Source organism: Meleagris gallopavo, chromosome 2 (genome assembly GCF_905368555.1).
Source record: "Meleagris gallopavo chromosome 2, MGAL_WU_HG_1.1, whole genome shotgun sequence".
Taxonomy (NCBI): domain Eukaryota; kingdom Metazoa; phylum Chordata; class Aves; order Galliformes; family Phasianidae; genus Meleagris; species Meleagris gallopavo.
The window spans coordinates 13,684,039-13,708,129 of NC_139405.1; the positions used below are offsets into that span (position 1 = coordinate 13,684,039).

General features: G+C 37.2%; 1 protein-coding gene across 2 annotated transcripts in view; it reads right to left on the reverse strand.

Moving 5' to 3' along the window:
* Positions 1–24,091, reverse strand: part of PLCB1 (phospholipase C beta 1) — a 377,774-nt gene that overhangs the window by 95,855 nt on the left and 257,828 nt on the right. For both annotated transcript variants that reach the window (XM_085218976.1, XM_085218977.1), the window contains exons 10-14: positions 20,282–20,428; positions 12,860–13,017; positions 9,448–9,530; positions 2,513–2,597; positions 1,877–2,054 (exon numbers count right to left, since the gene is read on the reverse strand). In XM_085218976.1, the coding sequence (XP_085075102.1) occupies positions 1,877–2,054; positions 2,513–2,597; positions 9,448–9,530; positions 12,860–13,017; positions 20,282–20,428 (651 nt within the window). The remainder of the gene's footprint in view (positions 1–1,876; positions 2,055–2,512; positions 2,598–9,447; positions 9,531–12,859; positions 13,018–20,281; positions 20,429–24,091) is intronic.

The following is a 24,091-nucleotide window of genomic DNA, read 5'->3' on the forward strand; positions in this document are numbered from 1 at the left end:
GGACAGGGCTGTGAGCAACCTGATCAAGCTGCAGATGTCCCCATTCACTGCAGGGGAGCTGGATAAGATGACCTTTAAGAGTTCCTTCCAACTGAAAAGATTTTATGGTTCTATAATCTACAGAAATGCTCAGTACTCATAGTTGTAGCTGAGATCTCCAGAAATCTCTGCACTCTGAATACTTCTAAATTTAGCATAGTCTTAAAAAGCAAATCCTGGATGTTTCTTGTCATTTGCTCTCAACTGTTCTTAAGCCCTCTCAGACTCTGCTGTTCTTCGATAAAATTAGATTAATACTATCTCACTCCCCACAAGTATTGTTAATATAAATTCACTGTTGTTTATCGAGTGCTCATATGCAGCATGGATATCCCCACAGAAACACATTGCAAGGTGAAGATGCTAGATCTGGAATAGTGTATGAATGACTGAGAGTAAAAAAATATTGACTTATTGTCATTTTCCAAAAGAGGCACAGGTCCTAAAGGAGAAACAATGGCTGTCAAGGATTACAAGTATACATTTGCACATTCACAGATGAATCAAGTGATCACATTAATTTTGCCATCTCAGTTCTTGTATTTTCTAGGTGTTCACCTTTGAAATCTATACAGATCATTTGTTACACAGGTGATACAGACATAATATTCACAATTGATTTTTAAAATTACAAACTCTGCTATGGGACTTATTCCACTATCCTTCCCTAACCATCAATATCCAGGATTCACAGCCCGAGTCTTTTCCTATAAAAGCTCACAGGGAGGCTCCTGAAGTACCAAGCTGTTACCTTCCACGCAGATTGGACAGAGAAAAAAAACATAGAGCAAACCAGTTTCCCTTAGGTTTTGAGAAGAAAGAGGTTGGCATATGCTTGCTAATTTTTCTGCTTCTTCTGGTTTGTCTAAAGCAAATAATGAAAACAGAAGTAAATCATTCCTGACACCATGATGAATCTTCTTCCGAAATCTAAGCTCTAATCCAAAGCATGACCTTTTTAAAGTTTCTTAACACAATGGCTGCAAACTCATTCTCTCTTTGCTTTTAATAGGATAAACACCGTTATCCACAAATACAGCAAGATTGTTGTTGTTGTTTTGTTTTTAATTGAGCTTGAGGCAAACTGCCAGCATGAAGACTTTCAGCTCGATTAATCGGAATTTGAAAAAAATTATAAACAAGAGGGTAAAAAAAAATAATGGCAAATGGCAAGAAGTATATATTCTAGAAGAGCTTTCAATCCACACTTAAAGTATTCCATTATTAGGGCATAAACACCTATACTTTTACCAATTCACAATTTCAGTCCTATGAAGAAGGAGAAATTGTAGTCCTGGGAACAGACACTAGGTTGGGAATCGGGATACACACATTTTATTGCTTGTCCTGCTGATGATCTGTTCCCATCATGTAGCACAAACCTTTTTTCCCTGCACTTTTATTTTTCTGTTCTAGTTAGACTTTAAGCTCTTCAGAGCAACTCTTCTCTTACCATATTTTTTTGTATACTAATACTCTGCAGTGTCTATCACTATGGGACTAATGCAGTGGTCCCCTGCATATACCCTAAGCATTATTAGTATATACGCATTAAATTATAGTTGGTATATGGAGTTAGTAGCTTGTTCTATTTCCTAAATAGTCCAGGTAAATGTTAGTGTACTTCACTGACTTTTAGGTCACACTATAAATGATCCCTCAGCCTTGAGACCTCTCAAGACTCCTAGAGTAATGACACTTGGCATTGTTTCTGTTGAGCAAAACCTGCACTGGTGTACCTTTACCCTACAAGAACAACGTTAATGGCTTGAAAAACACAGTTGTAATTAAGTATTTGTGTATAAGTGAGAAGCATATTTGTAGATTCCAATCATACCTGCTCCTGGGGAGGAAGGCTCGAACATACTAGATGTATCACTACACGTGTTGGAGGCTTGCTCTGAGAGCTTCTTCTTGGCACTTCCATCTGCAGACTTATGTGATTTCTTTTTATTTTTTACCAGAATTTTGTACATTAAATCCATAGGGCTTGGAAGAGGAACCCCAGGTTCAAGCTTTCAGAAAAGAAAGAGAAATCTTTTACAACAAGAAACAAGCTTACAGCAATTTCTTAAGGCCTACATGGTGCATAATTTTGTAACCTCTATGAACCCTGGTACCTCTTGAACAACAGGTAGCCTTCATTAAGTGAAACAGGGCTATGGAGGGCATATAAGAGAAGAAAAATACCTTATTGAAGTTATTGCTGTAGACATTTCATAAGTTCAAATGTGAAAGCAAACATTATAAATCAGTGGCTATAAGAATCAATTGCAATTAGAAGATTACAATTCAGTGTACCAAAACAACTTTCGCATCACAAATGATATAACTAAGTCACCAACATTACAAATTGTTTAAAGACCTTCTCTAGACTCTGTCTTGGAAGGCTGCATATAAAGAATGACGCTGGACTGAATGAAGTAGAAATTTGCAAGATATCTGTGATCTTGTAAGTACCAAACCATATTACCGGGTATTTCTCCAATGGATCCATAAGCAATGCATCTCCAAATATTAATCTGCAGTACTCTGCCATTTTTGCCTGTTGTTTAGGGCTAAAGGGGAGAAAAGAAAGAAAGCAATGAGTCCTACTAATGCTACAGACTGAAAGCAGCAGTAATGGAATACCTAATATCCCTAAACAAGATATAATTTCCTGATTCAATCACTGTGAATTGTTCACATTGACATAGATATATCATGCAATTATTCTGATTCTTTTGATAAAGCTTATCAAAAGGATGACACATGAAGTCACTAGGCACTTGAATAATGGTAAAACTGAACTCTGGAGTTGTATTTTACCCACGCACTTAGTAGAAAAAAAATGAGGATGTCAGTTGTTACCTTCAAGGAAATAACTTGCATGAATTTGCCTCTTTCAGACAACATTTTATTCAAAGATTACATGTTTTCCTCCTTGTGTTACTTTACCCACATGCTAGGCGTTCTTCTCACACCCCCTCCTTTCATTTGGATTTTTTCCTTTCTCATCATACCTGACCTAAGGCATCAGAACCCTACAGTTACATACAGAGCAGCCTCCTCTGCCAGTGTGCCAAATTTGTCACCTTACAAGGTCACGCCCTTGAGTCTCCAGGGCACAACTGCAAGAATAGGAAGAAGACATTACTTGGGTTTCAAAAGCAGCAAAAATGCATCAGTTAAAGGTTCCGATAGAGGAACAGCTAGCTTCACTGCAGATTTCATCTCAGCAGCCCACATTCCCACCCTATTTGTTTCAGCCTACGTGAGATGAGTGCTTTGGGTGCTGTGCCTGTAGCATTACAGTCTCTCCTGCTCGAGCCCTGCTCCCAGAAGCAGCTTTGCAATGCTCTCCCCCACATGGTGCTGGCCCACTTGCGGACCTCATGGGTGAGGTTGGCACCAGCAGCTTGTGCTGCTCCCGCCTCCTGCTGCATCCTCACTGGCAGAAGTCATAGCATAGATGTAATTAGTACTAATGTTAAGAGGCATTATGTCAATTTGGAGAATTGCTGTAGTAAGTGCTGGTGTAACAGCATTTTAAATTAAATATGCATGCCTGTAATACATACATAGCTGGGACCAATATAAATACATCAGGTGGAACTGCTCAATGATTATTTTTGCCTGTTGTCAGATTCTTTATATCCTTATTTTTAAATCAGATCTGGTGTTGAATTTTACCACAGTAAGTTACTTTAGCGGTTGTCTTGACATCCTCTAGAAATAAACTCAATCTCAGCAAGTTTTACTCATAATCAATTTTCCCAAAGTGTAACACAATAATGAAATTGCTGTGTATCACAGTGATAGGAGTTCTGGGATTGAGGATACATTACATCGCTTAGAAATATTACTCAAATCATCTTAACATGCAGCGCAGTGCTAAAATGACTCTCTAATTTTAGACAACTGTGCATGTTTGTTATATATGTCTAACAAAGTCTGGAACATCCAGACTTTAGGTTTCTTTCAAAATTTTCATTTTTGATACTCTCCGGAGAAGTTTTGATTAAAGTTTGTTTAATACAACCTCCTCAATTATTATTAATTATGAACCACATACTATGAAAGATACACAGATGATATAAGCTTATATGTTATCTTATCGTGAAGCTATTTTTCATGACGAAGTAGAACTGGATATGTATGAAAAAAGTAGCATTCATTTTTCTCTTGCAAACTAGGAATACAGCGACTTCAATGTCTATTTTGCCATTAGCCACCAACTGAGCACTTGGCAATGGAGCTCTTCCTGAGTTCAGCAGGGCCAACCCAGAGCTGAGATAAAGGCTGGGTGGCATTTGAATCAGAAAATGTAATTTCCCCAAGATCAGCATGCTGGCTGTCCCTTGAAGCAGATACAGGGTGAACTGGTCATTAGCTCAGTCATTTACAAAACATACTGAGAGTAGGTTTTAAATTATTCCACCAAGCTATAGAAGTGCTGCACGCAATTTAAATTACTACAGTATTTCATTAATTTCTTTTACATGCTGCCAATTCTGCAAAAACGCTAAGAGCCACTTTTAGTTGAGGACGGAAAATTAAGATGAAGACAGGCAAGGCAGTGAAACTAAGAACCCACAAGGGAGATGGTGACAGGAGGAATAGATCAGGCAATGACAGTGCTTTAGCTATTTCTAACTGCCAGCTACCAAGGAAAATAAAGGCACCACATTCTGTTCCAGTAAGAAAGCAGACTGAGTATCTTGCTGCAGCTACCTCCTACAAGGGGTCTATGGAGATAATTTCAATCATCTCCACTAGTATGTCATGTGAGTACACCCATGCTCTTAGGGCCCAGAAAGTCCAAGGGACATTTCCTTGAATCACAAGAGCACAATAATTGAAGTCTTACAAATTAGATGTGAGTTGTGACACAAGCATTTTTAAATGGGCACATCGACTCCAAAAAAGAACTTTTGATAAGAAACAGAAAAAGAATGCACAACTTTTATCTAGTAAATTTCATACAAAACAGCTAGAACAAATTCTTCTGCCATTCCAGGTTTAATTACATGGTTACCTCATAGAGCACATAGTGAGGACTTCCATTTTTACAAAAGAGAAAAATTCAATGCAGCACTTTTTGGTTTAGCACAAAAATTCCAATGTAATCATTTTGCAGAGGGAAAAAAGGAGGAAAAGGGAAATTAAGAAGTAATAATAATGTTAATAATATAAAAATAATAAAATAATAATAATAAAAATAAAAAATCACAAATATAAAGTCTTGCAATACTAGACAATGTCAAAGAAAAAAATCTTGACATAACAGAATTACTTTTTCTTGTCAACTGGACCATATGAACTGTTATTTTTAAAAGCCCCCAAGAAAGAATGTGATAAATTTAGGAGATAAGAATTATGTAGGAGTTTAGTATTTAAACAAGTAGTACCTTCTGTGGTACCCACAAATACATACTTCATTTTAAGAGAGAGAGAGATCATTAGCAATACTATTACTATTAAAGTACTTTACAAGTTGGAGTATTTGTTTCCTTTTATTTTACTTTCTTTTCAAAATTATGAATCAGAGCAACCAACTTTTCTACATCAATGCATTTTCTATCTGTGCTGTTAAGAACAGTAAGTTCTTAATTCTCAGCTAATTCCTGAAGGAAAAAAAAGTCCGTATCTATTGTTATTGGAAATTCTCCTAGCCTTCTTATAACGTAATGAAAATTGATTGTCTCAAAACAGCTAACTCTATCTGCTGGATGATTTTCACTTGTGTGGATATGGATGGTTACCACATGGAATGAATACATATGCCCTTAGAATGTGGCAGGGCAAGGGAAGAGAAATTGGTAACGTGACACCTGGAGATATGGAAGTACAGAGAATGTGAAGAAATGTTTTCATTAACATTATTGCATTGCTTGTATTTTATTTTACCGTGTTGGTGCTACGCCATTTATGAAGGTCATTCATAGAGGCTCTCTGATACTACCACACAACTACTCCTAATACTGTATTATCACTTCTGCAGAGGTCCTTATTCTGCATAAAGCAAACAAAGACACAGATCCTTCCCACAAAAGTTTAAAATAATTTAAAGTGTTGGAAGAAAAAGTGATAATAATTCCATTAATATTTGAAGAAACAATTCCAACAAGAAATCAGTGGTATGAATAACTGTAATTAAATTTAATCTTGGAAGAAATCTATGGATATTGCTCAAGGATCACTTAACCTTTTTGCTATGTCATCAGTGCATTTCTAATTATAGGCTGTCTGCTTTCAGATTTGCAGATACCTTATCTTCTTGTAAGCTCAATTTTAAACATCAAGGTCTTCTTGAGGTCTTTTAGGAATTTTCAAGTCAGTTTCCTGTTTTTTGAGAGAAGCATGTCTTTTCTTCTTACGGTCTTTTTCTATATCCATATTTAGATTTTAATAAAAATGATGGTATGCATAATAATGTATATAATCTAAATTCTACAATTTACTTGTTTTTCTAAACTTTTCATTGCATAAAAATAAGCAAGAATGAATACATGGTAGAGTTAAAGTAAAGGAAATTAAAGTTATTTACATGCTGCGTGTTTGAGAGGAATCCTACAACAAAATCTGAAAGAAAGTAAAACAAGATGACTAACTATGTGCTAACAAACAATTAATTTATTTCTTAGCTGAACAAAAAGTGTTAAGAATACTCTTGTGAACAGAATCCAGGAGAAGAAAAACTGCATTTTAAGTTCAGTGGTGACGAATCCAGTCATACGTACAACTTAACTCTGATAACTGCAATGCCTAACAGTCGTGCATAAAAATCACAGGGTAAACCATACTTCTGTTTAAACCAACGTCAACATTTCCATCCATTTGTAGGGGACCAGCATTTCACCCATGCATACTGACTGACTCTTGTAACTTGATAATCAGAAGAGAAAATTTGGTCACTCCGAAGTAGGAATTGATGCCATTAAGATTTGTTTTGACAGTTCTACGAAAACACTTAGCACTGTTTGTTAATACTCACAAACTCAATTTTGAGATCTGCAAGAAAAACAACATTCCAAGTAAAGGAAAAGACAAAGGAAGCATTCCATGGAATTAGATGAAGGTTTCTTTGAGTGGCATGACTAATTGCAGATTTCTGTAGAAACCAGTGAAGAAATGAAGGGATAATTGTAGCAGTCAGTAAAATAACTAGAAATTATTTTCAGCCAAAGCAAAATTAGAACTCACACACACTAAGTCTGATGATTTACTGCAGCAAAAAATCACAAACAGCAGTAGAAGCTCAAAAAGAGAAAATATTTGATATTGATTTCCTAGACTTGCTTCACTAAAAATGTATGTAATAGAAATAAATGAGAAAAAAAAAAAACAACAAAACATTGAGATAATTCATTCTTTTATGACTGAAGTTTTCTGAAGAGGAAGATACAATGGTTTCTGGGGGGGAAGGGGAGAAATTCTTAAGATTGGAGTAATGCAGCAGTAATTCTGGTAGCTCTTTGATAAGTTCATTCAGTGTCACCACACCTTTGACTCTGATGAAGTTTCACCTTACAGTTTTGTGCACATACGTTACATCTGAGCGAAGTTTGTCTTACACAATTATTTACTATATTTTCTTAACATACAACAAACCACTCTGGAAGATTTAATTCTTAATGACTTTAGAAGAAGAAAAACATAACTGTTCTGTTTAAGATAAATTAGAAGTACCTTCTCCAAATATACATTTTAATAGAAAGAGAAGAATGAATACAAAATGAAATGGATTTAAGAATGATGGTTGAGAACTTTTCTAAAGACAAAAAATTGTATTTAGAAGTACTGTGAAAAGCACTGTGAATTAAAACCTACTGCAGTATGTGAGTATAAAAGAGTTGGAAGTGATACAACCAACCCAAAAAGAAGAGAGTGCAGGGACTGATTGGAGAAAGAAATTAAATACAGCACCTGTGTAGTCTTTTTGAGGAAGACAAAACCAACTGAGCAGGACTTAACAGTTAGGTAGATTTTTTTTAAATCATAACCACACTGTCTTATAAACTGCACAGTGCAAGAACGTATTTGTCAACAAAACATAGCGTAAGTTTATTGTGAAAGGTTATAAAATCATAGAATGGCTTGGACTGGAAGGGACCTCAAGGATCAAGTTCCAACCCCCTACCACAGCACCTCAACACCCTTTCAGAGAAAAATTCCCCCCTGACATGTAATCTCAATCTTTCCTCCTCTAGCTTAATACCATTCCCCCTTGTCCTATCACTATCTACCCATGTAAAAAAAAATGGATCGTATGGTATTATATGGTAAATGTATTGTAAAGGTAAAAGCATTGTATGGCAGCTCTGAGATATAAAATTTTTCTACCTAAGCCATTTTTGATCAGTATTGTCACTCTGTTCTTAAACACATTCATACATAGCTTCCTCTACCAGTCTTTTAAAAAGAACATTCTTCCTAGAACAGTGGAAAAGCAGCAAACCCTCACCTTTTTCCTTTTTGAAGAGAAAAGTGCCAACACTTTTTCTAATTTGTATTAAATCCCCAAAGCATCCCAAAGATTACTTTTTCTTTTAAATGAAAGAAATGTTTCTCAACCCAAATTGGCCCCAGAAGTGCTGAAAATGTTTTCATAGTAGAAAACAAAAGGGAGCAAGGCAACTGAAGTTAATGCACATGCTATGTGCCAATGTCATCTCATTTTTAACTGTGTGGGGTTTATATACAAAACCAAACAAAAGATCATGTGAAATATAAAAATGAAAACCAGATCTAGGTTAGTAATAACAACATAGGTAACAGGTACAAATTTAAAAGTGTTCTCACTTTTTTTTTTTTTTTTTTGCTTCTCTGCTGCAGTAAAACGTGCATCATTTGCAATTAAAACAAACAAAGCTCCCTGAAGAGAAAACAGCTTATGCAAATAGATATTTTCTTTTTTTTAGAAAGTGAAGAGTTCCTAGCTTTACATGCCACCTATTTTGCAATCCTAGCTAGTTTAGGTCAAGTACCAGTAGAGAACTAGTTCTGGTGAAGGCTAGTCTGGCCTTTATTTCTAACATGAGAAGCAGACCAAATACTGCGCATAGAATATGTCTGTAGTGCAGAACAGAGTCACAAGCAGGAGAAATATTGCTTCTTTTTCTTTGATGAAGTACCACTTCATTTCAGTAGGACATACTGAATCTATAAAATTAACAAAATTTGTCTCGTAATTATTTAAACTTTCTCTGTCTATCTAAAGAATCTAAATATTCTAATTCAGGAAGGTTTTTAAGAACATACCCAATTCATTCTGATAATTTTAGCTACTTAAGCTGATGTAAGCTTTTAGTTTGGATAAGAGTTGTTGATCACATCAGATGATAAACCTGCCTCAACTTCATTCACAATCCTGTGTTTAGTTAAAAAAAATATAACACCATATAGGGAAACAGGGTAATTACTTACGAATCCACATGATTTTCAAAGGAAAGGAGGATTGGAAAGGGCGATGTCTTAAATGCACACTCAGCAATAGCTTCTATTACTTCCTAAAGAATCAAAATATACACAATTACAAACTCATGTCTCTATAGAAACAGTATTTTAGTGTTTGAAAACAGATACGACCCCACAGAAATTGTATCCAAAGTACCTAAAATCATACTTAGATCTTCTAACATCCTTGAAAGCTATGCATGAGCTTTCTGCAGCAACCAATTTTTTCAGCCTGAACTGTAACCACATCTCCAAAATGTTTGATGAATCTCCTGCATGTTTCTCCAGACAAGACCTATGTCTGCCTAAATCAGAAGTTCAAATGTAAAACTTGGTCTTTGCACAGTGTTGTTCCATGCCTGAAGCTATACTTTTCATGAATTATTTTGCTTAATAATAAATACACTGACAAACTCATATCTTCTACAAAGTTATCTCATATCACACTCATATAATCAACATAAGCAGATACCTTTAAAATCCTTGACTGACTTACAAGTTTTAGTTCTCTGTGATTTTTGATCAGAGAAAACCCTCTAGAGCAAAGGAAAGGAGAAAGTTACTGAAGTATAACAGCATAGTATTAATCACAAAGGGCTCAGAAATATAAAGTTATGTAGAAATGTCATTTTGCTCTTGCTAGAAAGTAACAACTGTAAATACAGTAGCTTAATCATTTGGTGATACTAACTTTAATAAGGTACATGATACAGCGATGCACTCAGCATTAGAAATGATTCTCAATTTCCTATTGGAATATTGATCTTTTTTTCACAAAAACTTATTGAGTACTGAAGATCTTACTGTTCTCACTGTCAACTTCTGGAGTTTGAAAGATCTCATAAGCCTGTTCCATCCCAAATCATAATAATGACTTAAAATTTTAAGATTTATTTATTTCAAATTAGCACTCCATGGGGATTCCTTTTATTCACTTTCCGTACTTGAAAATGCTACATTCAAAAGTGTAAAAGAAATGCACTTCCTAACATGAAAGCAGACTTTCTGGTCCATTCCTTCTGATTCTGGGCTGAAAGAAATGCATACGCCATGTCAAGATCTGCTGATATAAGCTATGCTATGTCCACAATTTACAGCCTTTATGAAAGGCATAAACTGTCACAGCATGTCTTACAAGATGAGAAAGTAGCTTCCTCAGCACACTCCAACAGGTGATGAATGACTCCATTTAATAAACTGCAACCATCCAATATACGAATGCCTCACATATCACTAACTATTCACATGCTTCAACTAAGTCTTTAAAGAAAGCAGAAAGGCAAAGTATTTACTGAGGTAACAGTAAATGGTGCAGAAGGCTGCATGAAAGTAGGTAGGAAGCTGCAGTTTCACAGTAGTGATTCTCCCATGGGCAAACAGCATACAACGGAGTGACTCTTGCTGCACATTCCTTCCAGCACCAGTAAATCACTGAATGCTGATGCCACCTTACACTGGTTGTAATGTGGGACTCTCAAGACCATCTCTGGCAGTTTTGCCACTGCAAGGGAACAGCAAGGCTGAGAATAGGATTACAAATATTAAGTCATCTCATCTAAATGCTTTCTACCCACATCACTGTTGTTGGCTTGGTCTCCACCCACTTATATCCTACCCGCTTTGCTTACAGAGCACGACCCAGGGCTTAAGAAGACTGGAGACTGGGTGTGAAAGCACTGCTGAGAGCAGTTCTGAGGCCTTTCAGGCTCTTATGCACTGCTTCAGCTGTAAATAATCCATGAAGACATTTTCAACTGCATTCTCAGCTGCAAAAAGGGATAAAATTCAGCACGTATGGAGAAGAATAGCCTAAAAGAGTAAAAAACAGGATGACATTGATGAAATTTGAGGATGAAAACCTCAGATACTGGTTCTGTGGCATAATGGTGATTCGGTCTCACAATGCCTTCAAATGTAAATGCAAATTCTCTATGGTCAGAAAAGAACATGGTAAATGCCATATTTTACTTCTGCTGCAGAATGACTCACCTGAAACAGGTCTCCAAGGTATTTACAAGTACACAGATTCCTGGTTATGGCATGAAAAATATTGGTTCCCTATCACTTCCTTGCAGCAGCTCGCAGTCTGCTGCTGAGAAAAATCTTTTAAATGTCATGAAGCAAGGTAAAAAGCAAACAAACAGGTAAAAAAAAAAATCCACTAAAACCTCAGAACAAAAACTCCAGCAACATAGGAATGGGCAGTACATATTGTTTCTTTCTTTGCACTTCAGAAAGTCTATCTGAGGCAATGAAAGGTGAGACAGTGAATGTCTGAGACACTGTCCGTCTGCGTGACTGTGGTCATGCCAAAAGCATGAACTGACAAATGATTTAATATTCGAGACCCAGTAATCACTCTGAATTGATTCATGTACTTCTGACACATTATTTCACTATCATTTTGCTCCTCTTAATCCAAGCAGCATATGTTGAGTGTTGAAAAGAAAAACAGCAGTCAATACATTTTTACAATTTCTGTGTGGAGAAAAATATTTGCCCTGAACTGACACACAAAATAAACTTGATTTGGTTTAAAAATTCCACGCTTCCACGCTTCTCCTGCAAAAACAATGCTTAGAGTTGAACTTCTAAGCTACCAGGATGGCTGCTACCAGGGCGATTCTCATTCCTACCAACCCTCCTTTTAACAATCAGGTTAATTTTGTTTTAAATTCCAACTCAAAGAAGTTGAGAGCTATCTACCCTAACTAAAGGACTTTCAGCAATCAAACTTTGTGCATATAAACATAAACGGTTTTCATCAGTTTCATGAGAAAGTTAATACCAAAAGTGAAAGAAGGTTGTGTTTTACATTTTCCTGTGATTAATTCAATCAGTGGAGAGTTAGAGAAAACAAATCGACAAAAAGTAAGGAATCTTCTGGTGTTGAGTGAAATTTGGTGTTTTGTCTGTGTAGTAGTACTGTTATTTTTTTCCTCAAGGAAGGCAATATAAGATAGAAGAAAAAACAACAGCAACTCATGCTTCAGATGTGGGAGACATGCTTCAAATTTGTAATTTGTAGAAAAACCACATCTATCACCTGCAATATAACCAAATTCAGAAATGGACATTTTCCCACGTCTTCTTGCACACCGGTAAGTCTAGAAATATATTTCCATAGCGAGTTAGTGTCTCAGATGAACAAGAATTACTTCTTCACTCTTCCAAAATGGTATCTCGAGGTATCATTACAACCTGAGCTGACTACCAATATTAATACTACAGCAAAATATGTCTATCTCATTCTTCTAACACTTCAGATCAAAAACATCTCTGACAATAGCAACAAGGTAACAATTTAACGTTCACGCACTTTACGTGAAAAAAAAACTGCCCTAGCTGAAGCCAGCCACCCCAGCACGCTGTACTGCTGTACCTTGAAAGATATTTCAGTTGTCATAGTGAACCCGTGCGTAATGACCGGCTCTTCTTCAGCTGTTCTCCCTTTCCAGCAGTCCAGCTCCACACAGCGGCAGCCTGACAGAAGCACTTGCCGATACATCTCCACTGAAGAGTTCCCAGCCAGCTGTCCAGCTGAGACAACATAACAAGGACATGAAAAAAGAGAGTCATTTTAGGCCTCGGGAATAAATACAAGTAATCTAATGATAATTAGAGTTAACAGCATCTTTTACCCTCGGCTGACAGGAATAACACACTCACAGGCATTACAAAATACATAATGATTTCATGGAAATGACTTAGGCAGAGTCAATGTCATGGTTTACGTTCTGCCATAAGTTAAACCATTGTGAGTGAGGAGAAATAACTTTATCGAAGCCAATTCATAAACTTCTGTTAGACAGAATCGATATGAAATAACTTGTATCAGGTCTGAGAACTTTGTTACTCTATAACAAACAATGTGAAATTCAAAGGCAACTCAGGACAGCAATTTTCAAATATTATGCAATGTTCACTGCAAGATAAAATCAACCTCCTGCACAATCACTAATGGTAGGTACCATTACCAGGTCTCGAATCTATATTTTAACACTGTAACCACTGCACTGAGTTGATCAGTAAAATTTCCTGATGTGATACTATATTATGTAGGAAGAAGTTTAATTAGACTACCAATTCCCAACAATGGCATAATATAAATAAAAAAATAAACAAGGAAGACTTAGTTCTTCCCAAACTTCAGAAGTATTAAACACTAAGCAAACAAGTCCAGTTGTTGCGTTCAGGGAAGGATCTACAGCCACAGCGCTCTCTGCTGTTTAAACAGGTTGGGCTCCAGTTGGATGGATACAAATTTCTTCAAGGACAGAGAGAAAGATAACAGAAGACCAGCCTAGTGCTTGCTTTCTATGTTAAGAAAATGGATGCAGCTTCCTGCTTTCTAGCAGATGCGCCAAGAAGGTTTTCATGCATCCTTTGGAGGGAATTCACTTGCATTTTAAGGAGGCAGTGAGTTCATTTATGAAGATTCTTCACTGATGGGAGTTACACAAAATGTTTTATCCAGACAAGCATATAATACAGTACAGATTAATCCTGGTTTTATTGTCTCTTTGGCTCTATGTTTAGGTTTTATGCTGAGAACTATATGTTTCAGTTGGCTTCACCAACAGCACTGTCTGTTTTCTCTGTGTTTTTATGTTCCATTATAAACAGTAACAGAAAACCTCTTCTTGTTGGAAAGTTCCCGTTTATTGTGTGTGTCTGATGCATGAACTGAAATAATCATAAAGACTCAAAACATACTAACATTACTCCTACTGAAATCCCTAAAATTTCTCAGCACCTACTGGAACCAACAGGAAATATATGCTAATAACATAATTTGACTAGTGTTGGAAGGTTCTGAAAATCTAAATGGAGTGAGCAAAGTGATGATGTGTCTCTTTTTCCCTTCACTTTCTTGCGTGATGCCCCTTCGATTATGGCAGGTTATCTTTACTCACACAATAACCGTCTTGGTGCTATCTCAGTATCTGTGGTAATCCGTGGTTCTTTGTCTTTACAGGGTATAAAAAAAAGCAGTAGCACAGATCAGGTACAACAGCACACATTTCCATGTATTCAAATCTAAGCAACTGACATTAAATGGGTCCTCTGAGCTCTGCTGCCTGAAAAACCGCATCCACTTAGAAATCTTGTTTTCATGTTCTCTTCCCTTGGTCTCAAGACATTTTGATTTGCATTTTGATTAACAAATTATTTTATGATTAACAAACTACTATATCTGCTGAGAGATGACCGGTCATTATTGCTAAGGATTTTGGACTACAAGATCCATAACCTTCAAAAGTGCTTAAGGAAATCATGACATGCATCATTTGCCATGTAACACTTTTCCACACTACCTCATTAATAAGGCTCAACCCTTTTGGAAGGATTCCTGCTAAGGGCAAGGGGATGTTTAACCTCCAAAACATTCAATCTTAAGAAAGGCTCCTAGTCCAAGCACAGAATGATATCAAGGATTTCAATACTCTCAATAGCTTATTTTTCTAAATTTAGATTATTAGAGGTGCTTGCTCAATTTTTTAACCTATGTTATTTATAAACTTCTGTCATGTCATCCGCATCTACTCCAAAGTGTGCTAACACAGACACTAAGGGGAATAGCTGCAGAATGGTATTTTTAATATCCTGTGTACAGATCAAATTTGTAATACTGGAAATTGAAAACATTATGCATCTCCTTTTATAATACATATAGAATCCACAAGAGCACCACAATATTTTTACCACCTCATTTCTCAAGTAGAAACAGATTTTGACAAATATATATATTACATACATAATGTTATAACATATTATAACATGGAGACAAATTATAATTGACACGAAAAAGGACACTAAGGCTAATAAGCCTATACTCATGCAAGCTGAGAACATGACCCACATTTCCCCCCCCACACTTCCATAGCTAGAAGTGACTTGTTTCTCAGCAAATGCATCTTTGTTGGGTTTATTCACTACTGTTTTTCTAAGTGCAAGACACTAGCAATGCATGAACTTAAAATTTAATGATGATCTTCAGATGTTTATCTTCCCCAAAATTGGTCCCAGGTATTTGCTGTCCCCTTATTACTCTTGAAACAGAAGCTGTTCTTGCCACCTTAACTACCTACTACACCATTCTCTCTCAGCATGAAAAAGCAGCTGCACACTCCCTTTGCCCTACATAAACATGATGCTAGATCTCATCTCTTCAGGAAGCCCTGGAAAAGCAATCCCTGCTCTTGATCATACATTGTAGCTTTCAACATGCAAACTCAGACCCCTGTACAACTGGGAGTTTGGCTTTTGACTCTAGCAGTAACAAAAGGTGCTGTTTTTCAGACACAGCACATTTATCTAAATTTATTCTCCTCTCAAGATATTTCATTACACACAGGACTGTTGAATTAAAACCCATGCATGGCAATTCTGCCACTGTTAGTCTAAACAATGCTCTTGCCCTACACCTGTTAATTTTAATGCTTTACACTGGACCAAGGTAGGATATGTGTCTGGCTTGATCCAGCCAGCAGCAGGAATACACTTGTCAGTAGCAATTCAGGTCCAGCAGAGCGGAAGATGTAACTCTTGCACATGCCAGGAGGGCTGGGGCTAGTTAGTCTGAGTCTGCATTTGTGCTTAGCTGTCAGTAGCGCTTGTGCAGCTGCACTGCTGCAGCCAGGCTACAGGACAGAACTGGCACTGGGTGTTATGGGCTCCTAGCAGTGGGACCTATTAGACCTTGAATCCTTGCAATCCTTCTGCACACCCAGCTGAGTCTCTCCAACAGCACTGAGGGCGTGAGACCCACAGGGACCTACTAAAGGAGACTTTCCTCTGCTCTTTTCAACACAGTTTTATACTCCTTAAAGAAGGGGAAAACAACAGTTCTCTTATTTCACTATCCTGCCACTGGTTGGCCTTAAAATATACACACACACAAAAATAAATAAATAAAAAAATAAAAAGAGAGACGATAAAAGGCACAGAAGATCTGTGGTAGTGAATGAAGTACTACTGACAGGTAGCAAAACACTTCAATGATCTTTATTTTTCTTCTTGAAAATCCAAAGTCAGATCTCATCAAACAATTTTTTTCTTTTAGTCTTTATGTTGACCTCTGTTGCTATTGGAAGCAAACTTCCTCTATGAATTTTGGTGTCAAGTGCTGATCATGACTGTTTTGCGTTAAGGATACAATCTAATCAATTTTTTCTCTCCTTTTTACATGGCTTCTATTCACTTTAAAAACTAGAAACTCTCTTATTTGGAATGTGGCTTCAGAATGAGAGTTCAAACTGGCCTGGGTGAAACTGGTTAAGGGGAACATGTACCCCATAGGACAATAAAAATGTAAACTAAGATTTAACAAGACAAGTACAAGCATCCAGCTGTCAAAACAGGAACAAACATACAAAAATTTTTTACGCAGCAGGATGTCCAAGGATCTTTTAATCAGAGGTCTGCCTGAGTAATCACTTTCTCACAAAAGCCAGTAGTCTCAGATGAAGATGCAAGAGAGCCTCACACAAATAGGAATCACCAACTTACAGAAGCTGCCCAAGATCTGAGTGTTTGCCTAAAGTTGTATATATGTGTACACTGACAGTTCATTTAATCTTAATCCTCACTAATCTGACACATCATATGCAAAACTATCAGTTTGTCCATTTAAGGTATAAAAACAATCTTCCTTATCATAATGTCTAATCATTCAAAACTTAAGTAGCTTTTCCTGCCCCATCTTTGAACTAGGAATGGATCAGCAGGATCCACCCCTCCTCCTCACCTGAACTTCTTTGCAGCCCACCCTGCCTCTCAGGAGAGAGAAAGTCCTCTGCACAGGTGTGCAGGAATTTATTTTCAGAGTAGGGCATCAAATTGGAGCCTCAGCAAACTCCTTAGACCTTCAACAAATATGATCTTTCCTCTGTGAGGCAACAATGGCTTACTCTCCACCGATTTCTTTTTTAGTTAAAGTTAACTGCTAAATTAATTTAATGGCTGAAGTAAACACTGTAGCTCTGGAAGCTGCTTCCACAGAACAGACCACAGCAAGCAGACCCGAGGTCTGCAGCTTCCCTCCTTTGAGGCAAAGCCGTCATGTTCAAATCAACCTCATCTCTAAAACTCATCCCTTTTCCTTAGTGTTACACAAGCTTTCATAATATTCTGAAGGGGAATAATGAAACAACCCCTTGAGTTCTCCTACCCTCTAGTTCACCAGGAAGGACTTGGTGGGGCTGGCAGACACCAGAGACCTTGATCTTCTCAGCTGATCACCTGAGCTCAGAACAGCTTGAGGGACATGAAGCAGCCAGTCAAAAATTGCTCTTGCTCTTAGAACAAGCTCATGCTCAGATTGAGTACTGCCCATAATTCCTTCCTTTCCGTATGCTGCTGTCATCTTGGAAACTGTAGAGATAGTGTTTTGGAGACTTTTAAAGTGAAAAAGGCTTTAGGGAAGGGCTGACCGCAGATGATAGACAGCAATTGTGACTGAGGAATCACTAAGAACAGAAAAGCTGGAGGATGCTACAGGAGCAACCATAGCATCAATAAAGGAGAAGAGAACATGTTTCTCACAAGACCCTTTATAGAAACATCTGAAAGTACCGGACTGCAAGCAGGTAAGCAGATGTCTAGCGGTTGGCAACCCTGTACATAGCAGGGGGTTGAAACTAGATGATCATTATGGTCCTTTTCAACCCAGGCCATTCTATGATTCCATGCTCAGGGTAAGTGGCATAGTCCCATGCTGGCTACGTGCTCTGAAGTGATAGCTCCACAATCTACTGTGGCTATTCTTTTTCTTCAAAGAAAAAACATGTTATAGACTTGTGATTTTCATATTTATCATGTCATATATGCAACAAGTTGCACAGTCAATGTGTGCAATGTTAGCAATGATACATAAATTTCTCTTAGACTTTGGGTGCTGCTGAGAGAAATGCAGCAACTTCACCCCCACTGTGACAACCTGAGGCAAAGATGGTGAGAAAACAGAAAACAAAAAAAGCAGTTGCACTTTAAGAGTTCAGAGAAGTAAATAAAAAAATAAATGTGACACCAGTGAAAAACAGGGAAAAAAGTTTCTAAAAGATATTCCCTTAATCTAGCCTAGGTTCTCTGTAAATTACTTCTTTATCAATGAGTTTTCACCTTAAAAAATACCTTTCCCTAAGAAAAAGAAAGCACTAACGCTTTAAATAAATAATCAGGACTTGATGTACTGCCAAGGATTTCTACTAAAGGCTAGGAAAATGATCTCGGTAATTAAAAATAAATTCAGAGTGTGCACATGTTTCTTTTTATGTTATAATATTGTTTCTTTGTGTATTATTTTTCTGGGTTCAAAAAACCAACAAAGGGAAAATAATTGGTAGAATATTAAGAACAGAAATAATAAAGTAAGGCTGGATGGAATGGTTTTCTTATTTTTCTAATAATTATTACAAGATTAGTTGCTATTTCAGAGCTCCCGCGAGGGCAGAGGTGTTACTCGAGCTTCATTTCCAATGCCATAAGCACTTCAGCTGGCCCTTTGAAATCTTGGGATAAAAAATAGTTTGCGATCATTAATTTCACCGATTTCAGCTGAATTAAGTTCTTTCTGGAAGACTGAAAATTTAATGTCTATTGTCGTATTTGGTCTAGTCTCAATGCAAAAATCTAAGGCTGTCAGTTTTTGTAATATACGGATAAAAATCGCATCATAAATCTCACTGTAAGCCAGCTGCCACACACTTACTGAATATAATCAACCCACTAAAAGGCAAGGGTATGTGTTCTTCTAAATATGAAAATACACACTCTTAACTGGAATTTGAAGGAGATTCAAACTTAGTTTGCTCCATTCCCTGGGTTTATTCTGATTTACTTCCCCCAGTTTACTAAGTCAGGAATGTTATGCTAATTTAAGTCTGAGGATCAAACTTTCAAATGGAATTTCTGCAATTCATTGGTCATGCAGATGAAGAAATCTGCAGATGCAATTTTGAGACAACTTGAAGACTTTCACATAAAAATCAAATGGAATTTGGACAATTTCAGGGTTCTAGTTCATAGAATTTTATGATTTTAAGGTGAACTTTCTGCTAAACTAACTATGTTAGGTCATCCATGTTGCAATTAAAAATTTAGAAAGGATTGCACTAATAACAAGTTTCCATCCTTAATTCTTTGTTCTTTGGCTTCCACACTTCTAGACTTTCAGGACAGGACTGCCCTGATCAGCTCTGATATCTGTAGTGTGGTATTGGCTATCAGTAGTACTGATGGTACTTAAAAATCTCAGCTCAGACATTAGATATGTAGTCAACAACCAGATTTCCAATTCTTGCAGATATGAACTGACTGTGAGAAAGCTACATGCCATGTTGGGACCTCTCCAATCTCTGAATCAAAGTAAATTTCCCTGAACTCAGAAAACTGTGAGATTTAACATTTAAGGCAAATTTATTAGCTACAGAGATGTTTCCTATTGATTTTGCGTACCTGTTTGGCTATTCTTGGTAGCCACAGAAAACACATTGCCTCTCCTTCTTAAATAAGAACCTGTTCTTGGAATCCTATCTAAGTAGAAGGAAACTTTCCAGGAACCTCATTAGCCTTCATCAGACATTATCTAAACAACACAACTGTTGCTCATCTGTTAATGAAGATATATTTGATGTATGAGTTGGAGCAGCTAGAAAAACAAATTATAAGCGTTCCCCTTGCTTCCTTGAAGACTAAGCACTGCATCACTTACCACTGTCACTTTTGGTATTCTTTATCATATCAAGACAAATATACTATGAATTCTTGTAAGAGAAGAAATCAGGTCTCTCAAACAATGTACCTGTGAGGTAGGTGTTGTGTGAGGAATTGATGAAATAGTGTGACAGTGGTTGAGACATATCTTCATTTAAATCCAGTTTCTCAGGTGGAACAACGCCATTTTCTTCTCCACTCAGATACCGCATAAATCCATCCACTGATATCTGTCCTGAGAGAAACAGATAAAGGAAAGCACCCGTTACTTTCAAGTATAGATTTTATGACATACAGATATTGTGGCAAAGATACACTTACATGATGATGTATGCAACAGACTGGCCTTTAGTTATTAATTTATATTTTTTTTCTTAAAATGATCTTATTTTCAGCCATATCAGTTATACACAGTGCGCATCTCTTTACCTGTACCAAAGTCATTATCAGTGACAATCAAATGCACAGGAAAATTAGAGGTACAAACTGCTACATGAAAAGAGAAAATAAACCACGATGTATAAGGGAAGAAGGTATTCTGGGAAGCAAAGAAATCATCCCTGATGGAAGAAATCAACAAATGAGCAAACAGAACCACTCAAAGAAACAGGTTAACTTCAGTCACTTTTGAATATGACTCAGTGTGTTGTATGATGGCTACTACACTGCAAAACAAAGTAAACTAATTAAATGAACTACTTCTCAAGAGGGAACTAATCTCTTTTATTTAGATCTTCTACTATTGTAGTGTTAGTGCTGATTTATATATTTAGAGTAAAAAAAAAAATCCAGTAGCCTATAATTATTAACATTAAACTGAACCAATCTGATATATTTTTCTTTACCTGGTATTTCTGCAATTTTGTTTGGATTTCACATGCGGATTTACTTAGTTTTTAGCTTCAGTTAATTCAGTTACTTCCTATAGTAGAACAGAACTTCTGTAGCTGCCTCGAGATTCTCCAAAGATACATGACTGATAACTTCCAACAGTGACAATTTCTTACCTCTTGCCTCTACCCCAAAACAGTACAGCATAGTATCTCTACCCCAAAAAAATCTTTAGTCAACTGATTGCAGCACTGAAAATGGAACAGTTCAGTTCTACTTCTAGCACAGTTATGTTACTCTCTCCTTCAATGTCAACTCTGTTTTTATCTGTAGAACAGATAAACTCACATTTTTTTAATGTCTGAAAAGCAATGGGTAATCTGGAGTCATTTTTGTAAAGCTTGTAATCACATGATGCAAATATAGTACATAAAGCTTTTACTTGGAATCTGTATTGTACCCTGTGATTTGGCTCATGATCACAGAGGAAAAGATGCAACATTCTTAAGTTAATTTTCATAACAACCTAAGATGGTAGCATTAAAACGAAGCTATTCATATGACAAGAAATGCAGTGATAATACAGAGCAATGCAATTACCATTCATTTTTATGACAACAACTGTAAGGAACAACTGGTTGGAAAGAAAAACATCAAGTCCACTCACAGTTTTAAGACTATAATCTCAGCTCCCATAGGCAATGTTCAAACATCTCAAAGTGATCTCTGTTTTTAATACTCAAGAGTATACCTACATAACTTGTGTTCTTGCAGTCCGTCCCTGTTTTACAAATAAAGAACTGAAGCTATGGTTAATTAGGGGACAATATACCAAGGTAAACTTGTGGATTAAGCGAGGACTGCAAAATCTCTTCGAGTCTGTTTGGGTGCCCGTGGATTAAAAGGAAGCAAGGCTGAGGGCCTGCGTTTCCATTAGTATTAACATAAAGCACAGCAAAAACTATTCACAAGTATAATTACACACTTTCTGAGCTGCACAGTTATCTGAGCTTCTGGTGGTAGAATGTTATTTCCCACGTCATAATTAAGCAGTACGCATTTCATAAAGTGATCCAATTTGCAAGTATCAAAGCCGATATTGCACCAGTGAGAGTTTGACTGTGAAACAGAGACGACAGATGTCAAAGAGACTCTGTATTCTGGATATTAAAGAGTAGATTGTTTGTGACCAATGTCAATGTTATTCTGTGGCCAACTACAGCGAGGATGATCCTCAGTGGAAAGCAATCAGAAATGAAATAGCCTCAATTTATTGGTATGATTTGTTCTTTGTTTTTGTAGGCATGCTACAAATTTACCTCAGACATTACCAAGAAAAAATAATCTGTGATCATTTCTTCCAATGACACCTGTCACCCTTTATCTTCAGATACATATTACAAAGATTTCATGGTATGATTAGATATAGAAAGTAAGTAAAGACACACAATAGGAAAAGACACATGGAAAAGACAGACTCATTTCTCTACTTTTCTTGTTTTCACCACATATATAAATTGCCTTACAGTCATCTAAACGCTAGGCCTTCAAAGCAACTTTTAAATATTTGGTGTGCTTTATATATTTAAATGGCTTGCCATTTTTCATTCAATGATGCCTTTTAAATTTGGTCTGATGACACCAGAACAGAGGCAGAACACTAGTATTGATATACTACTGTCCCCTTCAGCAGACAGTGGAACTGAGCGCACCCTCAAGTTCACTGAAGACACCAACCTGAGAGCTGCAGTTGCTATGACAGAAGGAAAGGATAGCATCCCCAGGGACATGAACAAAGTTGGAGAAGCTGGCCCACAAATTCTCAGTGAGGTTAAATGAGATTAATTCTGTAATTTCTCTGATTAATTAGAGTCTTGCTATATGGTCACTCAGTAATGCTTCATTAAAATATTCAGAAAGCAGAAACTTAAAAATTACTCCTTTTTTCCTGTGATGTTTGATTTATACATTCAACGCTTTTTCTCCCAGTACCACTGGATCTCCTACTGCTAAATACATTATCATTCTAAGAAAAAAATCACACACAAACACCCATGTATTTGCCATGTGCACAAAGCTTCCCTTTGTCCCCGCATGCTTTACTTCAGATTCGTTAGCCTTGGACAGCTGCCAGCTGCCCACCAGGCCTCTCCCTTATTCCCCTTCTCAAAAGGATGTCAAAGGGGAGTGAAAATAAGATGAAAAGCTTGTGAATTAAAAAAAAGGTAAGGGATGACTCACCAATTATTGCCAAGGATAAAACTGATTCACCTTATGGGAGATTAACAGCATGTTAGACAATTAAATCCAGAGTAGGATAGTTAGAAGCAAAGACGAAAACTAAATCTCCTTCCCCCCAACCTTCTTTTCCCAAGCTTGGCTTCATTCCCAAATCCTCTCTCACTCCACCATCTGGCACAGGGAATTGGGAATGGAGATGGCTCCAGCCTAACATCTCCACTCCCTGCAGGTGGAAGATACCCACCTTCTCTGGTGGAGACTCTGGGGGGCGGCCAGGCCCCAAGACCTGCAGCCCTCCCCTCAGGTCTCACAGGGCTCCTTTTCACACTTTTCTCAACACCTTCTTTGCAGATGTGCAGCGTTTTGCACTTTCTTAAACTTCCTTTCCCAGAGGCATTGCAGGCATTGCTGAGTGGCTAAGCCCCACTTGCAGTCATTAGAACCTTCTAGAACATTCTGGAAACAGCCAGAACGAGCAGGAGGCTGCAGGGAACAACCCCAGCTCCCCTCACAGGGGACCCACGGCCAGGCTCCACCCCTTCTGCTCACACAGCTGAATTGCTTTCACCTGTGCTCCCAGGGCTGACTGATCCTCTCCCCAGGTGCTCAATCAGTGGTTCAGGCTGTGACTCAGCAGTTCCATACATATCTCAACACTCATCTATAAATTATGTCAACTTTTACATAACTATAGAAATTAGAAATGAATCTGAGCAATAACATAAAAGAGCTAGGGGTGCTGGAAGCTCTGAAAATGTTTTTCCATCCCTCTCTTCACATTTAAGAGTTTTAATGCCTTCCAAAGCCTCTTCCCCAAACGAGAAGG